The sequence below is a fragment of the Nelumbo nucifera genome, chromosome 3 (genome assembly GCF_055504915.1).
Source record: "Nelumbo nucifera cultivar China Antique chromosome 3, China Antique-T2T, whole genome shotgun sequence".
Classification (NCBI taxonomy): domain Eukaryota; kingdom Viridiplantae; phylum Streptophyta; class Magnoliopsida; order Proteales; family Nelumbonaceae; genus Nelumbo; species Nelumbo nucifera.
In genome coordinates this window covers 72,201,975-72,227,475 of record NC_142651.1, presented here as the reverse complement: position 1 = coordinate 72,227,475, position 25,501 = coordinate 72,201,975, and the positions used below count along the sequence as shown (strand labels likewise).

General features: G+C 40.6%; 1 protein-coding gene across 3 annotated transcripts in view; it reads left to right on the top strand.

Moving 5' to 3' along the window:
* Positions 1 to 25,501, top strand: part of LOC104589711 (B3 domain-containing protein Os04g0386900-like) — a 61,420-nt gene that overhangs the window by 11,374 nt on the left and 24,545 nt on the right. For all 3 annotated transcript variants that reach the window (XM_088899904.1, XM_088899903.1, XM_010248118.3), the window contains exon 2: positions 4,948 to 5,117. In XM_088899904.1, the coding sequence (XP_088756030.1) occupies positions 5,025 to 5,117 (93 nt within the window). In that variant the 5' untranslated portion in view covers positions 4,948 to 5,024. The remainder of the gene's footprint in view (positions 1 to 4,947; positions 5,118 to 25,501) is intronic.

Below are 25,501 nucleotides of genomic sequence, written 5' to 3'. Positions count from 1 at the left end.
CCTAAAGGCCCATGTTGAATTGGATTTGGATCAGCAAGAGGATAAGATAAGTCTTATCCACTTAAGAGTTCAGATCCAAATAAAGATTTGTATCAAAGAACTCTTTCCTAATAGGATTAGGATGTTGATCTTGAGAGGTTATAAATAGAGGGCGAATTCCTTCTGTTAAACACTTTTTCTGAATCCAATTCTTTCCTCTGTTCTTACCGCCCTACCCTATTCGATCTCTAGAATCTTGGACTGATCAAGATTTGATCTTGATTCTGATTTTTGCTAGAAAAATCAAATTTGAAGTTGTGCTCACACTCCCTTGTGTGATCCTTGCTGAAGGATTGCAATTCTTGCTTCATCTCAAGCTGTGTCGTCTTCAGTGGAGGTAGAATTTGGTGACCTCGTTGGGCGTGAACACCTACGTTGGGAGCTACGTTTGTGGATTCCGTATCAGGTATATCCCTCCCTTTATTTTGGTTACAGATCTGGTCCGGTTTGTTTCAAGAATGAACCTTGAAAAACTCAGTTTTTCTAAAATAGGGATTAGGATTCCCAGAAGGGAGAAAGAAAATTTTTGAAATTTCGCCCAACCACCCTACATGGTTCGGCCATCCATATGATGGATCTCCCTTCTCTTCAGTGGTATCAGAGCTAGGTTCAAGTCTTGAACCAAATTTAGACTAGATCTGAACTTGCACAAATGGGCAGAAACTGTTCTACCCGATTTGCGCAAACTGGCAGTTTTTTGAGAATTCGATTTTTAGTTTTTGGGCGTATGATCTGAAAATTAATTCTTTATTATTCTGTTATAATTATGGAATGGTTCTGCGATTGTTTCTTGAATATTTGGGCTGTATGTGTGATGGAGATTGAAATCTTTTATGGCGCCAAGATCTGCGCACCCGGGATTCTTTATTCTATTATTTTGGTCTGTAAATATATATATATATATATATATATATATATATATATATATATATATATATATATATATATATATATATTTAGACAAAATGTATAGGATTCGATCTGATGTAATTAATAGAAAATTAGGTTTTTCTATTTTTTTTTTACATTGGAAGACTTGCTGAAGAGCGCAGAGAAGAAGAAATCTAGCAGATACAAGATCTGCAATCTGCGATTTGTAGAAAATAAATCTGTTATCTGCGATTAATCTTTTTCTTGTAGGTTTGCAGATTGTCCAAGATCCTCACACTACAACCCCTTGATTATGTATTCTTGCTAATCTTGATTGTCTTTTTTGGCTGCAATTAATTTTAGATCATATTCTTGAAAATTGCAAAATGTTTTGGACACCAAACCCTTGGCCGAATTTGACCTAGTTTGGTCCAAATTGGTTGGACCGAACCCATGGTTTGATGAGGTCTATTCTCAGTCCCATGGGTTACGTTTTAGGTGACCCAAATTCTGTTGTGGGCCAAGGGTTTGATGCCCCATCACATGATGCAATTCGCCCCACCCCTGTAAAACCCAGTTTTGCTAAGTTAAAGTAAGATTATAGCCCATTTTCAGCATAACAACTATATGGGCCGAACTGCTTTTTGCAGTTTAGCCCATATACCTAGATATTATTAGATAATACATGGCCTTAATGGGCTGATAATGTGTTAACTTTAATTAATTAGGGTTTACAATCTATTTGATTGATTGGATCAATTTCATGCATGTGGATGTATGTGATGTGCTGAATGTATTCCATACATGGGCCGTAATTACTTGGCCCATGTTTAAATGTGAGTAGCTCTTTACGAACACCATGGCTGAATGCACATCATTGCCATGGTGCCCTAAAGATCATTGGATGGTCTCCCTTCTCAATGGGCCCCAGATCAGCTTCCTCCCCAAGAGGAACTGTGCGGAACCCTAGCCCGTTTTGGGCCCATTTGAATCTGTCTTTAAGAAAGTCAGTGGGATCCACTTTGGTTTGACCTAAATTAGATATAGGGTCGTTTCAACTTGTTCCCTCCAGATATATAAGTGCATGTAATAGGGAGATTCATATGATGAATTTTCTAAAGGCCTTCTGTCATTAGCATGAAGATGGGCTATATTAGTAATAAGGAGATGCACCATAAAATTGGGCTATCCATTTGCTGATCCAATTTGTTTGATTGCTTCATAAGATAATAGGGGTGTCATAAACCGATGTGGGAGGGGCCTATCCTAAAATGGAAGATTCTCTCACGGTACCTTAGGGTCCGCAAATATGACGGGTCAGCACTTACTAGACAGAAAGGTAAAATGGCAATGAACCTTATCTGACAGAGGCCAAAAGGAAAGCTCATAAGATGAGTGGATATGATCCTTTACAGAAAGTGGTGGGGCTTTGTAGTTGAAATAGTTGGCTCCATACACCTATGTGATTTCCCTCATTTCCAGAGACATAATCACGTCTCCGTCACTGAGATAGGAGGGAAATCTTAGAGATTGAGAAATGGAAATGGAACATAGATAAAAGCCCTTTCTATGTAAATAACATGAATCAATTTTAAGTCGTGGACTAATATTTTGCCTTTTATCAGAAATGACAAACGGACAATTCGCCAAACTATTGGATGATAACAAACTTAAGGGACCAAATTAAGCTGACTGGTTCCGTAACCTTATGTTGGTTTTGACGTTCGAGAAATTGGACAAGGTAGCCAAAAACCCTGCACTAGAACGTCTGGGTGACAGGGCTTCCGAGTCCCGTAAGAAGGAATATCAAGAATGGGAAGAGAAGAATTCTCTTGCCCGGTGTTATATCATAGCCTCCTTAGACAATCCGATATAAAGACGGTTTGATAAGATCGAAGTGTCCAAGGATACCATGGATAGTCTAAGGACGATGTATGAAGAGCAGAATCGTTCTACTCAACAAAAGGTCTTAAAGTTGTTTATGACCACACAAATGTTTGAGAACCAACAGGTTCATGACCATTGTCTTAAGATGATGGGCTACATCAATGAACTAGAGGCTCTTGGCTTTGGGCTAGATGATGACACCAAGATTGATGCCGTCTTAAATTCACTAATAAAGGACAAACCGATAGCCATGCTTGTTGAAGGTGGCAAGTAGGGCAAGAAAAAGAGTAAGGCTAAGAAGAAGCCTCAGAAGAAAGCTGGCAAGCCTAAAAAGCAAAAAAAGGACAAGGCATTAGATGCATGTCATTTCTACAAGCAGACTGGTCTCTAGAAGAGGAACTGTCCTCAGTATCTAGAGACCAAGAAGCAAGGTAATTTCGAATCTTTGGTCATAGAAACCAATTTGTTAGTCACTTTTGCTTCTTGGTGTATTGACTTCGGGGCTTCTACTCATGCATGTAACACATTGTAGAGGTTTACGACAAACAGAAGGTTGAGTGACGAAAAAGTGATGCTATACTTGGGGACTTTTGCAACAGTTGCAGCTACAACTATAAGAACTGTAGATTTGTATTTCAGAGAAGGAATAATTACACTTAAAGATTGTCTTTATATACCAACTTTGAGAAGAAGTTTAATTTTTGTTTCAAAATTGTGTTTCAATAACGAACCTTGAAAAATGCAGTTTTTCTAAAATAGGGAGTAGGATTCCTGGAAGGGAGAAAGAAATTTTTTGAAATTTCGCCCAACCACCTTGCATGGTTCGGCCATCCATATGATGGATCTCCCTTCCCTTCACCTTAGCCTCATTTTCTTTAATGGTTCACGTCCCAAGGTATTGCATAGCTTCTCTGGGCCTAAATAGTTTTTGGTGTGAGACCCACAAAGGTCTCACATAAGTCCATAAAGGTTGAATCCCACCTTTGGAAGAGGTTAGGCCAAATTCACCGCTTAGGGGCAGTGAACCCCTAACCTAATCAGCTTGGGCTCAGCTTGGGCCCAACGTTTACACAAATGATACTTGGATTAACCACCCTATGAACACTCAAGGATAACGAACTCATTTAAGATAAAGCCCATCAGTTAATTAACCTTATAATTGTCTCTTACACCTAACCTCTTGGCCCATTATCATCAAAACATTGCCATAGGGAAGGACATTTTTCCTGACTGCAAAATGCAATGTCACATTCTTTGCTCGGATGGATCCTGAGATTAAAATCTTTTGCAAACCTTTTTCTTAAAATAGTAATATAACATATAAGTACATTTTGCAAATTGTATTTCAAATACAATTGAAATCCACTATTGACAATTTAAGTTTCCATCAAAGAGTGTAAATCCTGATACTCTCTTTGTCTAACAAAGGGGGTGATCCTATTACTATAATCACATACTCAGGTAGCCCTAACATACCCAGATATTTGATCCTTGATGGATCTCACTAGTTGGCATATGAAAGACAGTTCAGTCGAAAACCTAGTATAGTTTTATAATCAAGTCTGGGGTTAAGTGCAATTTTCCAGTTTTGCCCATCTATCTTCAAGGTCTAGGGAATAACTGGAAATTGGTCCAGGTTCAATGTTTCTTCCAAACACCCATTTGTTGTGTTTGGGGTCTAACTCTCGTAGTTGAGACAAGCTGCTCCACCAATTCGGCAGGTTGTCAGGATAAACTTCCCAAGTTTATCCAATGGCTGAGAACATTGCAAACTAACACGAGTCTCATAAGTGTCTAGTTTAAGGCGTAATTCATAGAAACACACCAATGAGAACATGAAACAATAATGTACTTTATTCATTTACTGATAAATGTTTGTGTACATCTATCTGATTGGAGCTAAGGGCATACAATGTCTAACACCATCGATAATTTTAGATACATCTTGCAGTTAGATCCTTTGGCAAGTGGTACTGACATTGACATCCTTAGTTGTTTCTTTGAACATGAAAATTATAAAGGTGTACATATATTACTATGTCAATATGTCTTTTATAGTTAAAAAACACATTTTGTAATGTTAAATAATAATGAGAAAGTTTTAGCCTGTTTACTAATTCTTATTGGAGTCATTTCTTTCATTTTTGGTAGGTAAGAAAAGGAAATACTCACAATCTCCAGAACACCATTAGCCTGGGATTCAAGCTCAACCTGAACTAGAGTCTACCATGAGGAAAGATGAGGGATTGTTTTATCTTTCAGATAAGCCATACTTCCATTGCATTCTTTCAAAGTCACAAGTCAAGCCTAAATATCAAATGGTAATTATTTCTTAACTTCCATACATAGATTACAAGAACAATTAGTAGTTTCTTTGACATGTTCATGGTGTAGAGAACGGTGTTGGGCCCACAATTAGCTGGTAATAAAATATTTATATAAAGTAGTTCATCCAGATGATTCAATGAACCTTGAGCTTGTGAAGTTGAAGTTCTCTACTCTCGTCTTTTTCCCTTTTAAGTCAATATATGGTTAATGAAAATGGCTATTACCAAACAATGGTCTAGCTTTCTAGGGTCTTGGGAGGGATGGATTGGATGAGGACCCAACCTTTGGCAATTTTTGTACAAAGTGGCTGTTGTCAGATTTGTATTGCATGTTCTCAAACTTGTCTACTTGAAATTTTACCATTGCACCTGGTAGTGGCTCCTCAATATAGTTAATGCCCCATAAGAAGCTTGCTGGATTGTTTGTAAGGGTGCAACTTGGGTTGGCCTGAGATAACATTTTACATTAGCTGGGCCCAATGAAATTTTGGCAAAAGTCCAACCCAAGCCCACCCAAGTTGCAACCCTAATTGTATAGATGTAATCATATATAACCAAAACAACTATTTGGATGATATTGCCTTCACATGCATCTAGCATGCTGTGTGAGATTCTAGTGGATCCTTTGTTTTCTTGATGTAGTGGAAATAAAAATTTTAAAGAATCTTGAATAACCAAGATCACACCCATGGTGGTGCATAGAAACCCTAATTATGAAACAAAAACTGCATACCCGTTATGCTTGCTTCAATCCATAAATTGATCTCTTAAGTTTGCATACCTTATGACTATGGTCATTGGATGTGAAGCCTTTTGGTTGCTCCATATAAATATCTTTCTCAATGTAACCATTGAGAAAAGCGGTCTTCACGTCCATTTGCCTAATCTCATAATTGTGATATGCTTCTATCACAAGTAAAATCCTAATAGATTGTAACATGGCTACTAGTGAAAAGGTTTCTTCATAGTCAACTCCTTGTCTTTGACGATACCCTTGTGCAACTAGCCTTGCTAAATGTCTCTACCTATCTATCTGAGCCAATCCTTCTCTTGAAGACTTATTTCCATCCAATAGGAACTATTTCTTCTTGAGGGTTGACAAGATCCCAAACTTTGTTAGAGTATATAGAATCTATCTCGAATTTCATGGCTCCAAGCCACTTTTCCACATTGATGTCTGACATTGCTTCCTAATAGCTAGTAGTATCATCTCCATGATCACTTTCTCCTCGAAAAACTTTTTTCTACATTCACATGGATGAAATCAAATCTTTTCGAAGGGAAAGAAACTCTACTAGATCTACCTACGGGTACAATGTGTACATGGGATGTTGTAGGTTTTGAGGCTCATGATAACTCCTTGAACTGAACTTCCCTCCCTATGCCCCCTTCTTGAATAAACTCTTTTTCAAGGAAAACAACATGTTTTCTGACCAAGACATTTTGGTCACTAGGGAAATAGAAGTAGTACCTAGATGACATTTTGGAATATCCAATTAACCTACACTTGTCAACTCTTGCTTCCAACTTGTCCCTCTTAAGTTTCTTTGAAAAAGTCAGGCATCTCCAAATCTTAATGTGATTAAGACTTGGCTTCTTAAAAAACCAAACCTCATGGGGTGTAGTAGGAAAGGACTTGGAGGCACTCTCTTTAGTATATAAGTTTTTGATGCTAATATGTGTTTTGTTGGTCCTACAGTTTTGTTATATCCCATCCAAGTTTATGATTTGCCCATGAATTTGCCAGAAGAAGGAGAGATGAGTAGGGGATTAGGAGATGTGGGTGATGTGAGAGAGATAATGAGAGAGAAAGAAGGGGTGGGTGTGGCTGAGGCTAGGGGTGAAAGAAGGCAGAAGGCTAAGGAAGGAGCAGGGCCTGATAGAGGGATAGGTACAGAAGGGGAAAAAGAAACCACTAAAAGGATTCAATCCCAAGAAGGTGAGTGTGATGAGGAGGCTGGGAGGGTCTTAGTTAAGGGGAAGGAAGAAAAGGAGGCGGGGGATAGTAAAAGAAGCCAAGAAGATCAGTGTGTAAAGGACCCAGTGGTGGTTTTGGCTGATAAAATGGGGTTGAAAGTGGAAAAAAATTAAGGAAAAGGAATCTCAAAATAAGGTAAGCAAAGAAAAAGGGGGCAAGAGGAGAAGAAAGCTAAATGAAGTTGAAAAACTCATTAGTGATGTAGAAGGGGATAAGGAGTTCAGTGCTAGGGGAGGGAGAAGGAGAGGGGGTCTATAGGCTAGGGCAGGGCTGGGGTCAGTATTTGGTGTGATCATGAAGATTATTAGCTTGAATATAAGGGGATTAGGAAAAATTACAAAAAGAGTAGTCAAAGAGGCATTGAGGAAGGAGAGACCGGACTTCGTTCTAATTTAAGAATCCAAAATTCAGGAAGTAGATAAGAAGCTTGTGGGGAGAGAGGAATATTAACCGGAGCTTCGCTCCCTCTTGGGGTGCATCAGGGGGTATTATAACAATGTGGAGAGAAGTAGTCCAGTGTTTGGAAGAATTGGTAAGCCATTTCTCAGTTTCTATTAAGCTGAAGGGTGTACAAGACGGTTTTGAATGGGTTCTCATGAATGTCTATGGGCCAAACTCATATAAAGAAAGGAAGAAATTATGGGAGGAGCTTGGGGACATTAGGGGACTTTGGGATGGACCTTGGTGTTTAGGGGGAGACTTCAATGTAGTAAGGTTTGTGAGTGAGACAACTGGGGGTAGAGGAAGAACTATAATGAGTATGAGAAAGTTTAATTCTTTTATTGAAGCTTTTGAGTTAAGAGATATTCCTTTGGGGCAATCCTGTTATACTTGGTTAAACCTTCAAACATCCCTATACTTTCCAAGCTTGATAGGTTTTTAGTTTCACCTGACTGGGAAGAGCATTGGCTAGGGATAATTGGGAGAAATTTACCAAGAATCACCTCAGATCATTGGCCTATCTGTTTGTTTGAGAGAATCAGTGATGGTGGCTCAACTCCATTCAGATTTGAAAATATGTGGCTCATTCATCTGGAAATTAAAGAGAAAGTCAAGGTTTGGTGGAATAGTATGGCTGTACCTACAATGTGAGAAGGACAAAAGTTCCTAAAGCAGCTTTAATTGTTGAAAAAGGAGATCAAGGAGTGGAATAGGGAGAAGTTTAGGAGATTGGAGGATAAGAAAGCTGATTTGATTTCTCAAATAGGGGCATTAGATAAAAAAGAGGTAGAAGGAATTCTAGTTGAAGGTGAAAAGGAGCTGAGATGGAATTTGAAGAAAGAGTTAGGGGAGACCTTATTGAGAGAGGAGATATGCTGGAAGCAAAAGTCAAGAGAGAGATGGGTCAAAGAAGGAGATGGAAATACAAAATTCTTCCATGCCATTGCAAATGGAAGGAGAAGAAAGTGCATGATTACTTCTTTAGTAGTGGGGGAAAACGAGATTACGGACCAAGAGGAGAATGCTAAAACATTGTTAGAGCATTTTAGGTCTATTTATAGAAGACCCTTAATTGAAAGGTGGAGGATTGAAGGCATTGTTTGGGAGACTTTGGAGGAGTCTGAAGTCTAATTTTTGGAAAAAAGGTTTGAAGAGGGAGAGATCAAGGAAGCTATCTTTTCTATGAATAGATCAAAATCACTAGGACTAGATGGTTTCACTATGGCATTTTATCAAGATTGTTGGGACATAGTTAAAGGAGATTTGATCAGAGTGTTTAATGTATTCCATAGGAGAGGGGTGATAAGTTCGGGAATGAATTCTACTTTTTTATCTCTAATCCCAAAGAAAACTAATGCCAACCAACTAGGGGATTTCAGGCCAATAAGTCTAGTCACTAGTATCTATAAGGTGGATAGCAAAGGTGTTGTCTCTGAGGATTAAAAAGGTGATCTCCCCAATCGTTTCTCAAGCTCAAGGGGCCTTTTGTGTAGGATAGACAGATTATTGATCGAATCTTAATTGCCAATGAATGCGTGGAGGCTCATAAGAGATTAAAAGAAAAAGGGAGTGGCTATCAAACTAGACCTGGAAAAAGCCTATGACATAGTGGATTGAAATTTCTTGATTGAAATTATGAGAAAATGTGGATTTGGAAATTTGTGGTGTAAGTGGATCATGGGATGCCTACAAACAAGTCACTTTTCAGTAATAGTTAATGGGATAGTGTATGATTTCTTTGAAGGATTTTGTGGACTTAGGGAGGGTGACCCTCTTTCTTCTTTTCTATTTACTCTGATTGTTGAAGCCCTAAGCAAATTGATTTCAAAAGCAAATGGTGTGCAATTATTCAGGGGTTGGTCAATTGGGAGGGATAATGTGCTAGTCACTCATTTACAATTCGCAGATGATATTCTTATTTTTTGTGATGGAGAAAGCAAGAGGGAGTAGAAAATTTGAGGTTGGTTGTGAAACTCTTCGAGAGGATGTCTCATTTGAGGATTAATTGGTCAAAGAGTTTATTGGTTGGAATCAATGTCGAAAAGGATGAAGTGAGAGTTCTGGCAAATTCCCTAGGCTGCAAGAAAGGTGAGCGGCCAATGAAATATTTGGGTTTACCCCTTGGAGATAACCCTAAATTCGCTAGCTTTTGGTCTCCGGTAGTGGAAAGGATTGAGAAACGTTTGGCGGCATGGAAAGGAACTATATCTCATTGGGGGGATAATAACCCTAATTAAATCCACTTTAGCAAATCTCCTAGTGTACCACATGTCAGTGTTTAGGATGCCACAAGGGATAGTGAGGAAAATTGAAAAAATCATGAGGGATTTTCTCTGGGAGCCTGGGGAAAAAAAGAAGGATCATTTGGTTAGATGGGAAAAGGTGAGGAAATTGAAAGAGCAAGGGGGTATGGGAATAGGGAATGTTAGACTCAAGAATCAGGCTTTGCTTAGCAAATGGCTTTGGAGGTTTCCGAATGAAAATGAGAAATTAAGGCACAGAGTGGTTGCAAGTGTTCATGGCATGTCGAGCAACGGATGGGATGCTAGATGTCTCCATAGGGCTAACTTGGCTGCTCTCTGGAAGGCCATCCATGATGTTCTCCTTACTTTCCTAAATTTTATCAGGTATGACTTGTCTTTTGGTAGAAAAATCAGATTTTGGGAGGATGTGTGGATCAGTGATATTCCGTTGGGTGAGAAATTTCCTTCTCTTTATGACCTTTCCAGGTTCAAGGGTAAGCCTATTTCAGAGTTCCTAAGTCAGCCATCTCATCTTCCAGGGTTGAATTGGAACTTTGGATTTAACAGGAACCTTAGAGAGTTTGAACTTCTTGCAGTGTCCGAGCTGTTGGGATTGTTGAGTTTAGCTTGTTTGGGGGAAGGTGGGTCAGATTCTAGAATGTGAGGTCCTAATGCTGTAGGGTCCTTTTCTTGTAAATCTTTTGTTCATTTGATGGTTGCCACACAATCTTCTGTTCAATTTCCAGTCAAAGAAATTTGGTGCCCTCCTATCCCCCCTAAAATCAGTGCTTTCTATTGGGAAGTTTCTCATGGTTGTATTCACACCTTTGATGTACTTCAAAGGAAAAGACCAAATTGGTGCTTGTCCCTAATTGGTGTGTCTTGTGTAAATTGAATGGTGAGACTGTTTTCCACCTTCTTATATCTTGCCCTTTTGTCAGTTTTATGTGGAATTGGTTTACTTCCCTTTTTGGGTGCAGGTGGTCCTCTCCTAACAGGGTGAAAGACTTATTCAACCCTAATGGTATCAGTGGTATGACAAGGAGGGGAAGGATTCTTTGGAGGTGTACTAGAGCAGCAATACTTTGGAACATCTTGGAGGAAAAAAACGATAGGATCTTTGAAAGTAAAGAAAAAGGCAAGGAAGCCTTGGTTGAAGCAATAACATTGAGGGTGGCTCATTGGGTAAAAAGTTTGAAGCTGTTTTCAGCCTTTAAGGTCGAAGATTTCTTCAGGGTTTGGGGACTTATTGCTGCTTCATCATCTATGAGACGACAGTTTGTTGAGACTTGGTCCCCTCCAACAGATGGTTGGAAGAAGCTAAACTTTGATGGGAGTTGTGTGGGTATCCAAGGCCCTTCAGGTATTGGGGGGCCATTAGAGACGAAAATGGTTCCACCATTGCCCTGTACTCCGGTCCTGTGGAGGTAGGTGATGTGACAAGGGCAGAGTTTCTAGCTGCAGTATATGGGGTTGAGATTGCTAAAGAGTTGGGGATCAATAGACTGATCATCGAGGGAGATTCAAAAACTGTGATAAAATGGTTGCAGAAAGGGGAAGGGGTGACATGGCAGTTGAAGAATGATTTCAGAAGATTTAAATGGATGTCAAGGAACATGTCAATTCAGGTGGGATGGGTAAGGAGATCTTCCAACAGTTTGGCAGATAGCTTAGCAAAGCAAGGGGTTCAAAGAACATATATGTTTTGGGCACATTTGTAATTCTGTACTGGGTCAGCTTACTATGCTGATTTCTTTTGTAACTTATGGTTGTATCTTAAAGTATTTTAATCAAAATAGTTTCAAAGTTATTGATAAAAAAAAAAGATTAGTGTAACTCAACATGGATTGCACCATGTGCAACATAGTGCGATTTCTCCTTTCAGATACTCCATTTAAGACTTGGCTTCTTAGCAAACCACATCTCATGGGGTGTAGTAGGAATGGATTTGGAGGCACTCTCTTCAGTATATAAGTTGTGGTAAGTAGGGCATATCGGTATCCCCATAACAATATTGAGAGGTCAATGTAACTCAACATGGACCGCACCATGTCCAACATGCGATTTCTTCTTTCAGATACTCTATTTAATTTGGGTGTACCTGGTGGAGTCCATTGTGAGATAATTCCATTTTCCTTTAGGTGATCCAAGAATTCGAAACCAAGGTGTTCACCTTCCCGATCTGATCAAAGAACCTTAAATACTATTTTCGGTTTGTTTTTCTAACTCATTTCTGAATTCTTTGAACTTTTCAAAGGCTTTAGACACATCTGTGAGTAATCATTAATGAAGGTAATGAAGTAGTTATATCCGCCTTTAGTAGTTACACCTAGGGGCCCACATACTATGTATGATAGCAAGTATATCTACAACCCTTTCCCCATATCCTTCAAAGGATAGCTTGGTCATTTTTCCTAGAAGGCATGTTTCACAAGTTGGATAGGGCTCAAGTTGAATGGACCTAATTGTCCATCCTTACACAAATTGTTCATCTTGTCCTCTTTGATATGACCTAGTCTCAGGTGCCACATATACTTGGGATTTATTTGTTCTCTTCACCTTTTAGGAATGGAAATAGTGTTATCATGCTCTTTTTACTAAAGAAGTTAGGGAACCATGAAAGTTGATGAGATATATACCATCCATTACAATGCTAGAACAATAAAATTTGATTTCCAAAATAAATTGAACTAAAGTTCTTGAAGGAAATAGTATATCCTTCACTATCTAAAACTGATAAAGGAATTAAATTCCTAACCATATCCGGCATGTAAAGACAACTGTTGAGTTCTAAACTCAACCTTGATGGTAGTGGCAAGATATGGGCCCCCATAGCTAAAATAGCACCTCTTGCTCTGTTAAAATAATTCAGTTGTTGATGTTAGGGTCTGTTTGACTAGTTAAAGTGTTTCTTTTATTTCGTTTTTTCCTTTCTGTTATGGCTGATATTGTACTCAGGGGCACAAGGGTCTTTTCCCTTGTTATTTCTGCCGCCCTATATATATTAAAATAAAGGCTGGCGCCGCCAGCACTGTTACATTGCAAAACCCTTCTCTCTTCTCTCTTCTCTTCTTCTCCTCTTCTCTTCTCTTCTCTTTCTTTTATTTCTGGCCGGCCATACTGTCAAGATGGTATCAGAGCGGGAATACTGATTAAAGAGAGCAGATCGAACAACCTTTACTGAGAGAACAAATCGAACAGACTTGCTGAACTTGGGCGGAACAAAAATCTGAACCTGGACTGAAAAAACAGCTCTACAACTGGTATAGTTCTCCCGTTTTCTCTTCTTTACCCTCCTTGGTCATGTACCGAGTGAAAACCATATGAATCTGGGCGGCTGAATGCTGTCGAATCTGTATACCCCTGTTTTTCTTGGATCGTGTGATCCTGTTCATATGTTAAGACAACTGTAGGTCAAGGATGGCCTGTCATCTCAATGATTCGATTGGATTATAAGTGATAAGAATCTCTCCTGCCGATTAATGGCTATTAGACATTCTGGAATTCTGGTAGGTTGGGACTGTTAAAACTGTACAGGTCTGAAATCTGCCGAATACTACCTCTGTTTTGTCCTGGATTTGGTGCTATTTGTGCTCAACCTGGTTTTTTAAACCCAAGTGTGTGGGTGTGGACTGAGTGGAGCAGTGTTTTGTGGAGTAAGGAGGGGTCCTAAGTCCGGTGTTTGGGACTGATTATCTGTTTGACCATGTCATCTGAGAATTCTGCTACTTCAGAGATTTCAGGGAGCCACAATGGAGTGAGTGGGGGAATGGATATGAGCTTTCCCATGGCTGTTATTCCCTTTGATGGTCTAAACTACCTTGAGTGGTCTAGGGGAATAAAACTCTATATCACTGCTAGGGGGAAAATAGGATACATCAATGGGAGAGTGAAGGAACCGAAGTATGGAAGTGCTGAGTATGATAGGTGGAACCAAGAGAATAGTATGGTGATGTCTTGGCTCTTGGTTTCAATGCTGCCACAAGTAAGGAAGACTTTTATGTGGGCTGAAACTGCTTGTGAGATATGGGAACAAGCGAAGCCCACCTATTCAGAGCAGAGACACTATGCCAAGATATATCAACTACAAGGTGAATCCTCTACTTGCAAGCAGGGGGAGAGGAGTTTCTCGATGTACTATTCTGATTTGACATCAATATGGAAAGAACTTGATCACTATCAGAATGTGAATTGGAAGTGTGATGAAGATGCAAAGGCCTATAAGTCACTTGTATCTCAGCAACGAGTTTTTGCCTTCCTCCTAGGGCTGAATCCTTCGTATGAGTCCATTAGGGTGCAGATCTTGGGTAGTAAAGACTTGCCATCAGTTCAGGAGGTGTATGCCTTGGTGCAGTCAGAAGAAAGCAGAAGAAGTGTGATGAATGGTGTAGAAGGGGAGTCAGTTGCCCTATCTGTCTGGGGAAATTCAGATACAAATGTCGGAGGTGGTTTTAAAAAGGGTGACACTCAGAAAAAAAACAGATGATAAGAGCAAACTTTTGTGCACTCACTGCCAGAAGACATGACACACGAAAGATACATGTTGGGATCTCCATGGAAAACCTAAATGGGCACAGGATTTGGGTAAGAAGTCAACACTTGATCAGGGCAAGAAACCAGGCCAGCAGAATCAAAAAAGGTACAACTCAGCTAACATGGCGTCGACAGAGACTAGTCCTTCGGTAACTCAGGAGAGGCATCCCAGTTCTGACCCTAAGGAAGATATTATCAACTCCTTTCGTGAACATTTAGAATTGTATGGTAGGACTCTCCGCCAGATGGATTTTGGTCCTACTCCCTCTACCTCGTTTGCGTTTACATCAGGTAATGCCACAACCTCCCATGTGTCATCTCATACTATTGATTCTCCTTGGATTATTGACTCCGGAGCTTCAAACCACATGACCGGTAAGTCAAATTTGTTTCAGACATATAACCTTCTCTCTGGGAGAGATAAGGTAAGACTGGCTGATGATTCTTTTTCTACCATAGCTGGCCGAGGTACCATACCTCTCCCACTTGGCTTTACCCTTCCTAATGTACTGTATGTTCCGAAATTACCTATTAATTTGCTGTCCATTAGTAGTCTAACTCACTCATTGAACTGCTCAGTCACTTTTTTTCCGTCTTCATGTGTGTTTCAGGATTTGGCCTCGGGGAAGACGATTGGTAGAGGAAGCATGGTGGATGATCTCTACGTTGGAGAATAATGCTGGTCTTGTGGCGACAGAGTCCATGAGTTCGTCAAGTGAGAGTCAAGTCTATTTATGGCATAGTCGTCTAGGTCATATTTCTTTTGAGTCGTTAAAAGTTATGTTTCCAAAGTTGTTTGAGTCCTTGTCGGTGAGTCAATTACAGTGTCAAACTTGTCAATTGAGTAAGCATTGTAGAAGTTCTTTACCTTTGCGAAATAAAAGATCTGAATTTCCATTTCATATTGTTTATTCTGATGTTTGGGGCCCTGTTACTCTACCTATTGAGGCTGGCTATAAGTACTTCATTACCTTGATTGATGATTATTCTAGATGCACTTGGGTTTACCCTATGCGATCTCGAGATGAAGTGCCACAAATTGTGAAAGATTTTCAATGCATGGTGTTCACTCAGTTCCAAACGGAAATCCATATCTTCCAGTCGGACAATGCGAAGGAATATTTCCATAGTGATCTCATAGAGTTTTTTGCCTCAAGTGGGTCACTTCAGCGAAGCTCTTGTGCCAGGACACCCCAACAAAATGGTGTGGCTGAACGGAAGAACCACCACCTTCTCGAAGTCGCTCGTGGCTTATTGATTCATATGAATGTGCCAAAATGGTTTTGGATGGATGCAGTCTTGTGTGCTACGTATATCATCAATCGCATGCCCTCTCGGCTACTAGAGTATAAGGTCCCACATCAGCTTTTGTTCCCTACAGCCCCGTTGTCCACCATTCCGATGCGTGTTTTTGGGTGTTGTTGCTTTGTCCTCGGGCTATTCTATGTGTTTTTCTTGGTTACCCTTTATCTAAAAAGGGGTATCGCTGCTCTGATCCCATTGCTCGCAAGTACTATGTTTCCATTGATGTGTCATTCTTTGAGAATCAACCTTTTTTCTCGGTTTCTCCTCAGGGGGAGAGTAGGGTTGAGGAGAAACAGGCGACAACTCAAATTCAACTACCTCCTTTACCCGACCATCCTCCATTCCGGGTTTTTCATCGTCGCCATAAGAGCCAGCAGAGTTCAAGAGCCGTGGAACCTGACACTATGCAACCAACATCATCGGATTCACCCGAGGCAGATCCGTCTCATCAGCCAGGTACACTTGCTCCTATTGATATGTTGTTCTTCTAAATGTTGTTTCACTTGTCACCAATGATCTTAATATTCCTATTGCTAAGAGAAAGGGTGTTAGGTCTTGTACCACTAATCATCCTATCTCTAATCTTGTGTCCTATGAGCATGTTTCGTCTTCATACCGTGCCTTCCTCTCTTCTGTGGACAGTGTCCCTGTTCCTAAGACTGTGGCAGAAGCTTTGTTTAAACCTGAATGGATAGATGCAATGTAGGAAGAAATTGATGCTTTACACAAAAATGGCATTTGGGAGTTGGTAGACCTTCCTGAAGGGAAGGAACCAGTGGGGTGCAAGTGGGTGTTCACAGTGAAACACAAGGTTGATGGAACTGTTGAAAGGTACAAGGCTAGACTGGTAGCAAGAGGCTTTACACAGGTATATGGAGTGGACTATGCAGAGACTTTTGCTCCAATAGCCAAGATGAACTCTATTAGGATTCTTCTTTCCTTGGCAGCAAATCTTGACTGGGAACTGCACCAATTGGACATAAAAAATGCTTTCTTGAATGGTGACTTGGAAGAGGAAGTGTACATGACCCAACCCTCAGGGTTCTGTGCCAAAGGCAGTGAACAAAAGGTGTGCAGGTTAAAAAAATCTCTATATGGGTTGAAACAATCACCTTGGGCTTGGTTCAGTAAGTTCCATTTAGCAGTTCAACAGATGGGGTTCAAACAATGCCAGTCAGATCATACTCTATTTGTGAAAAGAGGTGAAGGTAAAATTGCAACTCTTATTGTGTATGTGGATGATATAGTGATCACAGGAGATTGAGAGGTTGAAATCCGGAGACTAAAAAAATTCTTAGCCACTCAATTTGAGGTGAAGGATCTAGGCCCCTTACGTTACTTCCTTGGAATTGAAGTTGCCTACTCTCACAAGGGCATCTTTATTTCCCAACGGAAATATGTACTAGATCTACTAGAAGATACAGGCAAGTTGGGGGTAAAACCATTTGATTCACCAATTGAACCTAATCATCATCTGGGAGACAAACAGTCAGGGAGAAATTTTGAAAGATGTAAAGAAGTTCCAGAGACTCATGGGGAGACTTTTGTATTTGTCTATGACCAGGCTTGATATTGCCTATGCAGTGGGTGTCCTTAGTCAATTCATGCACAGCCCTAGGACAACTCACTTTGAGGCTGCAGAGAGGATCTTGAGATATCTCAAGAAGTTTCCTGGAGCTGGTTTGTTGTTCCAGAAACATAGTCACTTAAAGGTGGAAGTATATATTGATGCAGATTGGGCAGAAGCAGTCAATGATCGAAAGTCTACCAGTGGGTATTGTGCCTTTGTAGGAGGAAACCTGGTCACATGGAGAAGTAAAAAACAAAGTGTGGTGGTTAGATCCAGTGCTGAAGCAAAGTATAGAGCGATGGCTCATGGGGTTGCGGAAATCATGTGGATAAGAAATCTGTTAGGTGAACTGGGTTTCGCAGTGAGAAATCCTATGTCACTCTACTGTAACAATAAAGCTGCCATCAATATTGCTGCTAATCCAGTCCTGCATGATAGGACGAAACACATTGAAGTGGACAAGCATTTTATTAGAGAGAAACTTGAAAGTGGAGAAGTGTATACACCATATGTCAGCTCAGAAGAACAACTTGCAGATATCTTCACCAAAGGTCTTCATCATGTGCGGCACAAAGACTTGTGTGACAAGTTGGGCATGATTGACATCTATGCTCCAACTTGAGGGGGAGTGTTAAAATAATTTAGTTGTTGATGTTAGGGTCTGTTTGGCTAGTTAAAGTGTTTCTTTTATTTCGTTTTTTCCTTTCTGTTATGGCTGTTATTATACTCAGGGGAACAAGGGTCTTTTCCCTTGTTATTTCTGCCGCCCTATATATATTAAAATAAAGGCTGGCGCCGCCAACACTGTTACATTGCAAAACCCTTCTCTCTTCTCTCTTCTCTTCTTCTCCTCTTCTCTTCTCTTCTCTTTCTTTTATTTCTGGCCGACCATACTGTCAAGATGCTCCATTTCCCACTTGTAGGGTCCGCTTGCCGACCTTTAGCTTTCTACTTTTCTTTAGATTTTGCATGGACATACAAATATGTGAGGTAAATGTGGAAATCTATAACCCAAATAGAGGTGGTGCTAACAGTGATATTAGCCCCCACAATGAGCAATGATGAGTTACATTTTGAAGGCTTGTCCTTGTCCTTTAGACTTCCAAGGTACTCTTTGTAGTTCCTCTTCCAATGCCCATCCTTCCCATAGTGGAAGCACTTTCCCTTCTTTTGGCGTCTTTATCTTTTTCTTTTTTCTTGATCCCTCCCTTAGCCTTTGGACCTTGCTTCTCTTTGGACTTTCCTTTTGAAGCTTAGCGTTGTCCACAGTTAGTATCGTATCCTTCTGTTTGGCTTCTTTATGGATCCCTCTACAGTCACCAGCATGTTTAGGAGTTCGGCTGGTTTGCACTCCTCTACTTGTGTTATAGATTCTGCATGGACATACAAATATGTGAGGCACTGAATCATTGTTAGCACAACCTCTACTTGGGTTATAGATTTTGCATGTACTTCACAATTCACATATTTGTTCATGTGGATTTTTTTTTTTGATCAATAACACTTTCATTAAATCATCAATAGAAGATTTACAAGAGGAAGACAAACACACTTATCTTCCAAGAACAACAGAGGACCTCAAGAAAAGGAAAAAGAAAAGGAAAAAACACTAAAGTTACAGCTTAGCCCAAAACAGTGAATCCCTTTCTGCCCCTTGTTTAGCTAAACCATCAGCTAGGGAATTAGCTGATCTTTTAGCCCAACATATCTTAACTTCCATCTCCCGCACCAGCCACTTAAATTTCCTCCTCTCATTGTTGTACTTCCATAAGCCATTGTTATTTTTATTCAGCCACCCTATCACCACCTCTGAATCCCCTTCAATTATGAGTTTCCTGATGTTCAACTCCTTGGCTTTCTAGACTCCTTCCATAACTGCAAGGATCTCAGCTCTAAGGGAGTCACCCACTCCAACTGGGCCTGAGAACATGGCAGAAATGACCCCATTCTCATCCCTAAAAACACCCCCAATCCCCGATTGTCCCGGATTTCCCCTACTTGATCATGTGAAAATTCATCAAGAATTGCGGAAAGAAGCTTGGAAGAGATTGCAATATTAGGTTGATAGCCAAGTCGGGGTCCAGCACAAATCCCAACCATTCAAGCTGTTTAATGTGATCTATCATTTTCAGACAATGGTCGTTTATTGATTGTCCCTCCGACATTCTCATCCCGAAAAGGTTCTTAGATATCTCATATCTAACTGAGCAGCTTTTCTCACCATACAACTCTTGTAGATGTTGTAGTATGCTTTGCACATTCTCCATGTATTTATGTTGCCTCCGCAACTCTTTGCTCATAGAGGTTCACATGTAGAATCTAACCAACATATCGTCATCCTTCCACTTACTGTATGCGAACCCTTCTTCAGTGTCCACATTTTCCACAGGGGCTTGCGGGATCAATGTAGTTAGGATATAAGCTAAGCTTTCAGAATTTAAAGCTATTTTTAAATTCCTTAGCCAATCTAGGAAATTAGGTCCTGTCAGTTGATTTGTGTCTAATATTTTGGCAAGTAGGTTTGAAGATGCCATTTGATTCTGCAAAAGATGTTGATTCTAATTAGTCTTTGTCCTATTCACTTTAATCCATATGATTAGAGTCTTTTAATTATAAAGGTACCTCCAATATTTTCTCAGACATTCCCTTGATGGGATGCGTAAATCCCCATTGGAAGGGCTTCTAGTAGGGATTGGGGTTCCACCAAAATTCTAGCTGACTTTACACAACAGTTTCTTGGCTCACTAGTGAACAACTCTTATTCAATGCTTCTCAAGCATTTTCCAATTATTCTTCTGGCCCCTAAGACAAGGGAAGTTCAGGTTTGTATATTCAAGAACCATCAAGTGGAAGAATTTAGTAAGTGCACATAGCTTAATTGAGGTGAAGGAAATTCATCTTGTTTCAGCCTCCTTGATCCTTCTTTTTGGTGGAGAATTTTTTGATTTAAGGGTGGTGGTAGAAGGAACTTATCTTGGTGGTTGGTGACAGTGCTGAAGGTGTTTTCTAGACTGAAGGGGGACTTTTTTTGGGGTTGGAATTAACAAGAGGATCAAGAAGACAAAAAGAGTAGTAGATGGAATTGAAGCATGCAATGAAGTACTTGATGTGAGGCAGGTTCGTGACTGGGTGTTTATTTTAGGGGAGGAAGAAGAATGGACTCGGAATGCAGGTTCGTGACTGAAGTAAAATGGAGAAGAGTAGTCAGATGTGAGGCAAAGCAATTCTGTTCGAAAGCTTCAAGATGCAGGGAAGGCAAACTTTGAAGATTAGAGAAGTGAAGGTAGCTATGATCTTTCTTGGTTGGAGAAAAGGTGTTAGGTTGGTTAGAGGAATTTCTAGAAAAACCAATCCATTTGAACTGGAAGGAGTGCAGAGGATTGTTTGAAGAAGGGAATAGAAGGTATGTGGCAGAGAGGAGAAGTAATGCAAAGGGGAGATTCCTGATATTGTATGAATTTTTTGGGGTGGGGAAGAAACAGCTGGTTTGCTTTCCTGAAGGCAAGAAGGGGGAGGGTTGGAGGGAGATCTCGAATTTACTCAGAGTTCTTGGCTGGGAGGGCAGGCTTGCAAAATCCAGATCCTGTGGAGTTAGGGCCTGTTCTTTTGCTCTGAAGTCTGACATCTGAAAGTGTAATAATTATATTAAGAGGTACATTGGTATTGGTGATTGCACTTTAAGAGATAAGATATAAGAGGAAATAAACAACAATTTTTCTCTTAAAGTTAAAAGATTCCTCTTAAGAGAAGAGTTAAGAGGAAACCAACAAGTCCTTAGTAATGAACATGACAGAAGAAACAGTAGGGATGACAGCAGTAGGTGGAAATCCTTGTGAAGGTAGGGTGGTCTTCACTGCTTCAAAGGAGGAATGGGAAAAGCATCTGGTCGTTGAAACAAGCAAACCTCTAAGGAATTCGAAGAGGACTGCTGAGGAGTTGGTGAAGAACTTGAAACCTGAGAAGTACAGTTATCCTAACTCCCTTTGAAAGGTGCAAAGCACTGCTGAAGGTGCTGGAAGCTGAAGTAGCGGTAGAAGCAATTTGCTTTCAGATGGAGTGTGGTGCAGTTACGGTCTCAAGGTGGTCTCCCATGGCCAATGCTAAGGAACTGAATGTTCAAGACAAAGTTACGGTTCGACTGATGGGATTGCCGTTTCATTTGTGGAAGCCTGAAGTTTTTGATTCAATTGCCATGTTATGCAAGGCACACCTAGATGGAGTTTTTGTCAAAGATCTGCTTGTCTGCAGCATTAAATCTTAGTTGTTTGTGTCCGGAAGACATTCCTAGAAAGATTAAATTGATTGAAGGAGGATATTTCTTCTCAGTATGGTTAGTAGCAGACATTGAAGCGGCCCTGTGGTTGGAAGCTAGAAGAAGAGAAGATGAAGAGGTGGAAAGAAGATGGTTACGTGGCAATAAGGGAAGGGTGTTTTCAGACCCTTTAGAAACTTTAACACCTTTGGAAAGTGGTGAGGAAAGTAACTTGAAAGTTAAGCAAAAAGGTAGTGGATTGGCCCACGTTGGCGGTAGGTTCTATGCAGAGGCTCTACGAGATGGTCAACAGACAATTACCTTAAAAAGAAACTATGACAATGGAAAGGAGGGTGACAAACGTTCAGTCCAGAGTCTAGGCCATATGGAGTTAAAAGGTTCGAAATTTAAATTTGTGGGACATGTGGGGACTAGTGAGGAAGGTGCACAGCTGAATCAGCGAGTGGAGGAAACTGGTGTGGGCCCGACCCAGGCCTCTCCACCTGGGGTCAATTGGAGTTGGTGAAAAGGGTGGGGCCCAAATGAGTGGGAAGGAATTAGGCCTAGTGTCTTTGAAGGGGAATCAAAGTGGGTTGATTAGTGAAAAAATGGGCCTTAGTAATGGGCCAAGCCCGGCCTTACTAAAGGGGTCACGTGACTCTTTTAAGGCGCATGGGGTGGTTTTAAAAAAGGTGACGATAGATGGTAAATTAGGTCCATCATCGTCCGTGTTGAGTGTTCCTGTTCACTCTACAAACCAGGGCGGAAGACGAACAGTGGGAGTCTCCAATGGCAGCCGTCCAAGGCCAAGTGACTGGAATCTCTAGAGGAAAAAAATCTGAGGAGTAAAAGGACAGTGGTGGAAAGGGAGGATTGGAGGAAGGCCAGAGGGGAGATGATTCTTCGACACGTGATCAAGAGAGTGACTGATGATTCTAAAACATCAAGTATTAGTAGCATTTGTCTGGAAACTAACAAAGGATTCCAAGATTCAGAGAGCTTCAACACGGAGCAATTGTTTCTGGAGGAAGACAATAATGAGGAGATGGAGAACGTGACTTTGTCGTCAAGTTCTGAAGCTGGACTGTTGGCTCTTGGAGAAGAAGAGTGCTCCTTCGGTAGGGAACAAAACCTGAGTCCAATGTGTCCAAACCTTATTTCAGAGGCTCAACATTGTAGGGTGTTCCAGCAGGGGATTCAAGCGATTTCCCAATGCATTGTGAGGGTACACCAGTGATTCTGATAACAGTTGTCAGGGGCTTTCGTGTAATCCTCTTGTACCTTGTCAACCACCAGATCGAGTTGGAAGGGTTCTATTTGGGTTGTGTTTCACTCCAATTGGTACCAGTCCCAATGCCTTTACGGAACCAAGCTCCCTAGGTAAAATTGTCAACTCGGTTATGGATACTGACAACCTCCCTGTGTTTCCAGATGCTCCAGAGTGCCAACCATTGCTTGCTGTTCACTCAGGGGTAGTGTATGAGTAGGGGAAGAGATGGTGGAGGGAAGGGTTGAGGTTTCGGATAGTCTGGAGCAAGGGGAGAGAATATGGAAGCTGGTGTGTGAGTTCTTAGAGGAGTTTAAAGCTCTAGAAGGCTATGCTGAAGAGCACAATGAGGTATCAGGGGGAGAGGGAGAACAAGACGGTAGTGAGCTAGAGAGGAAGGAGGTAGAGGAAGCAAATGTTGGAGAGGGTGAAAAGGTTGGTGAAGTAGCAGAACAGATGGGTCTGAAACTCAAAAAGATAGGAAGTTTAAAGGTGTACTCTATAAAGAAAGAGTCAAAAGGGAAGTCTAGAAAGAAAAAGAGGACAGAGGTTGAGAGATTGAGGTTCAGATGTAGAAGGTGACATTGAATTCAGTGCAAGAGGGGAAAGAAGGAAAGGACCGATTTAGTGAAGGGTTAAGAAGAAAAACAGTTCAATAGAATGAGAGGACTGATTTAAAAGGTGTGAAAGCAAGGTAGATATCAGCAGCAAAAAGAGAGAAGAAGAAGAAGAGTTCGGCTGTAATTGGGTTTAGGAGAAGAGTTGTTTGAACATCTCTCCCTTCCCTAATCTTTTCATTAAAAATAATTACAAGTAGGCCCTTAATTGGGCAATTAACTTAATTAAACAAGAAACATAAAAAAACATAAAGGCCCATAGATATCAATCATGCCCAGCTTGCCAGTGCCATGTTATAGCTTGGCCTTGGAGATTCCCTTGGTAAGAATGTCAGCTAATTGTTCTTTAGATATAACGAATGGTAGAGAAAATTCTCTAGAACCCACTCTTTCTTTGATGAAATGCGTGTCAATTTCAATATGCTTAGTCCTATCATGTTACACTGGATTGTGGGCAATGTTGATGGTGGCCTGATTATCACAATATAGCATTAATGGTTTATCATATTCAACACCTAGTTCCTCCATCAGGGATCGAAGCCAAAGTAACTTAGAAACCCCATGAGCCATAGCCCTATACTCGGCCTCAGCTGAAGATCTAGCAACAACAGATTGTTTGCCTCAACTGAAGATCTAGCAACAACAGATTGTTTCTTGCTTCTCGAAGAAACAATATTACCTGCCACCATGCTATAGTATTTCGAAGTTGACCTCCTATCATCAATGTTGCCTACCCAGTCAACATCTGTATAAGCCTCTAGTTTCATATGACCATGCTTAGCAAAGAGAATGCCCTTCCCAGGAGTACTCTTCAAGTAACATAAAATCCACTCTACTGCTGCCATATGAGTGTCCTTCGGAGCATGCATGAACTGGCTAATGCAGCTAACAACATAAATGTCAGACTGAGTCATACAAAGATATAGTAGTTTCCTTGCTAACCTTTGAAACACTCCCTTATCCTTCAACAGTTCTCCATTAGAGGCAGAAAGTTTGTGACTCATATCAATAGGAGTAGCCATTGGTCTTGCACCCATTTTGCCTGTTTCAGTGAGCAAGTCTAGCACATACTTGCGCTGAGAGATAAAGACTCCATCCTTAGACCGAGCCACTTCAATACCAGGGAAATACCTTAACTCCCCTAGATCTTTGATCTCAAACTCTATATGAAGGAAGGATTTAAGATCATCAATTTTTTGTATCAATATTTAAGATCATTAATCCCTGTTACATCAGTGCTAGTCACTACAATATCATCAACATAGACTATGAGATGTAGCACCAATGAACCTCTCCTCTTCACAAAGAGGGTATGATCAGACTGAGTTTCTATGTAACCAAAATTAACAAGAGCAGCCCTAAACCTTTCAAACCGTACCCTAGGTGACTGTTTGAGCCCATAGAGAGACTTCTTCAACTTGCACACTTTTCCCTCCATGTTTGTGCCATACATCCCTGGTGGGAGGGACATATAAACCTCCTCATGTAATTCTCCATTAAAGAATGCATTTTTCACATCCAACTGATAAAGAGGCCTGTTTGAATGAGCTACCAAAGATAGTAGAATCCACACAAATGTCATCTTCGCAACAGGAGCAAAAGTCTCTAGATAGTCAGTCCTATAAGTTTGTGTATAGCCTAACAGCCCACTGGCTCCTTCCCTTTAGGCAAATCAACCACTTCCCATGTGTCATTCTTGTGCAGAGCCTCTATTTCAGTTCTCATAGCATCCCTCCATTTTGGAATAGTAAGAGCTTCTGATATAGATCTGGGTGTAGAGTTAGAAGCAACAGAAGAAAGAAAGGCATAATATTGAAGGAGAAAGAAGGCCATAGGAAAGATGTTTGGAAATGCAATGTACAGTACACTTCCGTTTACCTTTCCTAATAGATATAGGGACGATTTGGAAAGGGAGGCTGCAAGGGGGTGGTATCAGTACCTATTGTCTCTTCAGCAACTGGAAGTGTAGGAGGCTCATTTGATGTAGAGGAAACAATTTGCTCACTCCTGGTCCTTTGCTGCTGGTACCGCCTATGATTGAAAAGAATATGAGGAGGTAATGTAGGAATTGGGATAGGAAGGGGGAGTGCAAACAACTGTGACAAATGCTGCCCTTGTGAACAATCCTCTTCTCGAGATGAACCATAGAAAGGAGTGGACTCAGCAAAGGTA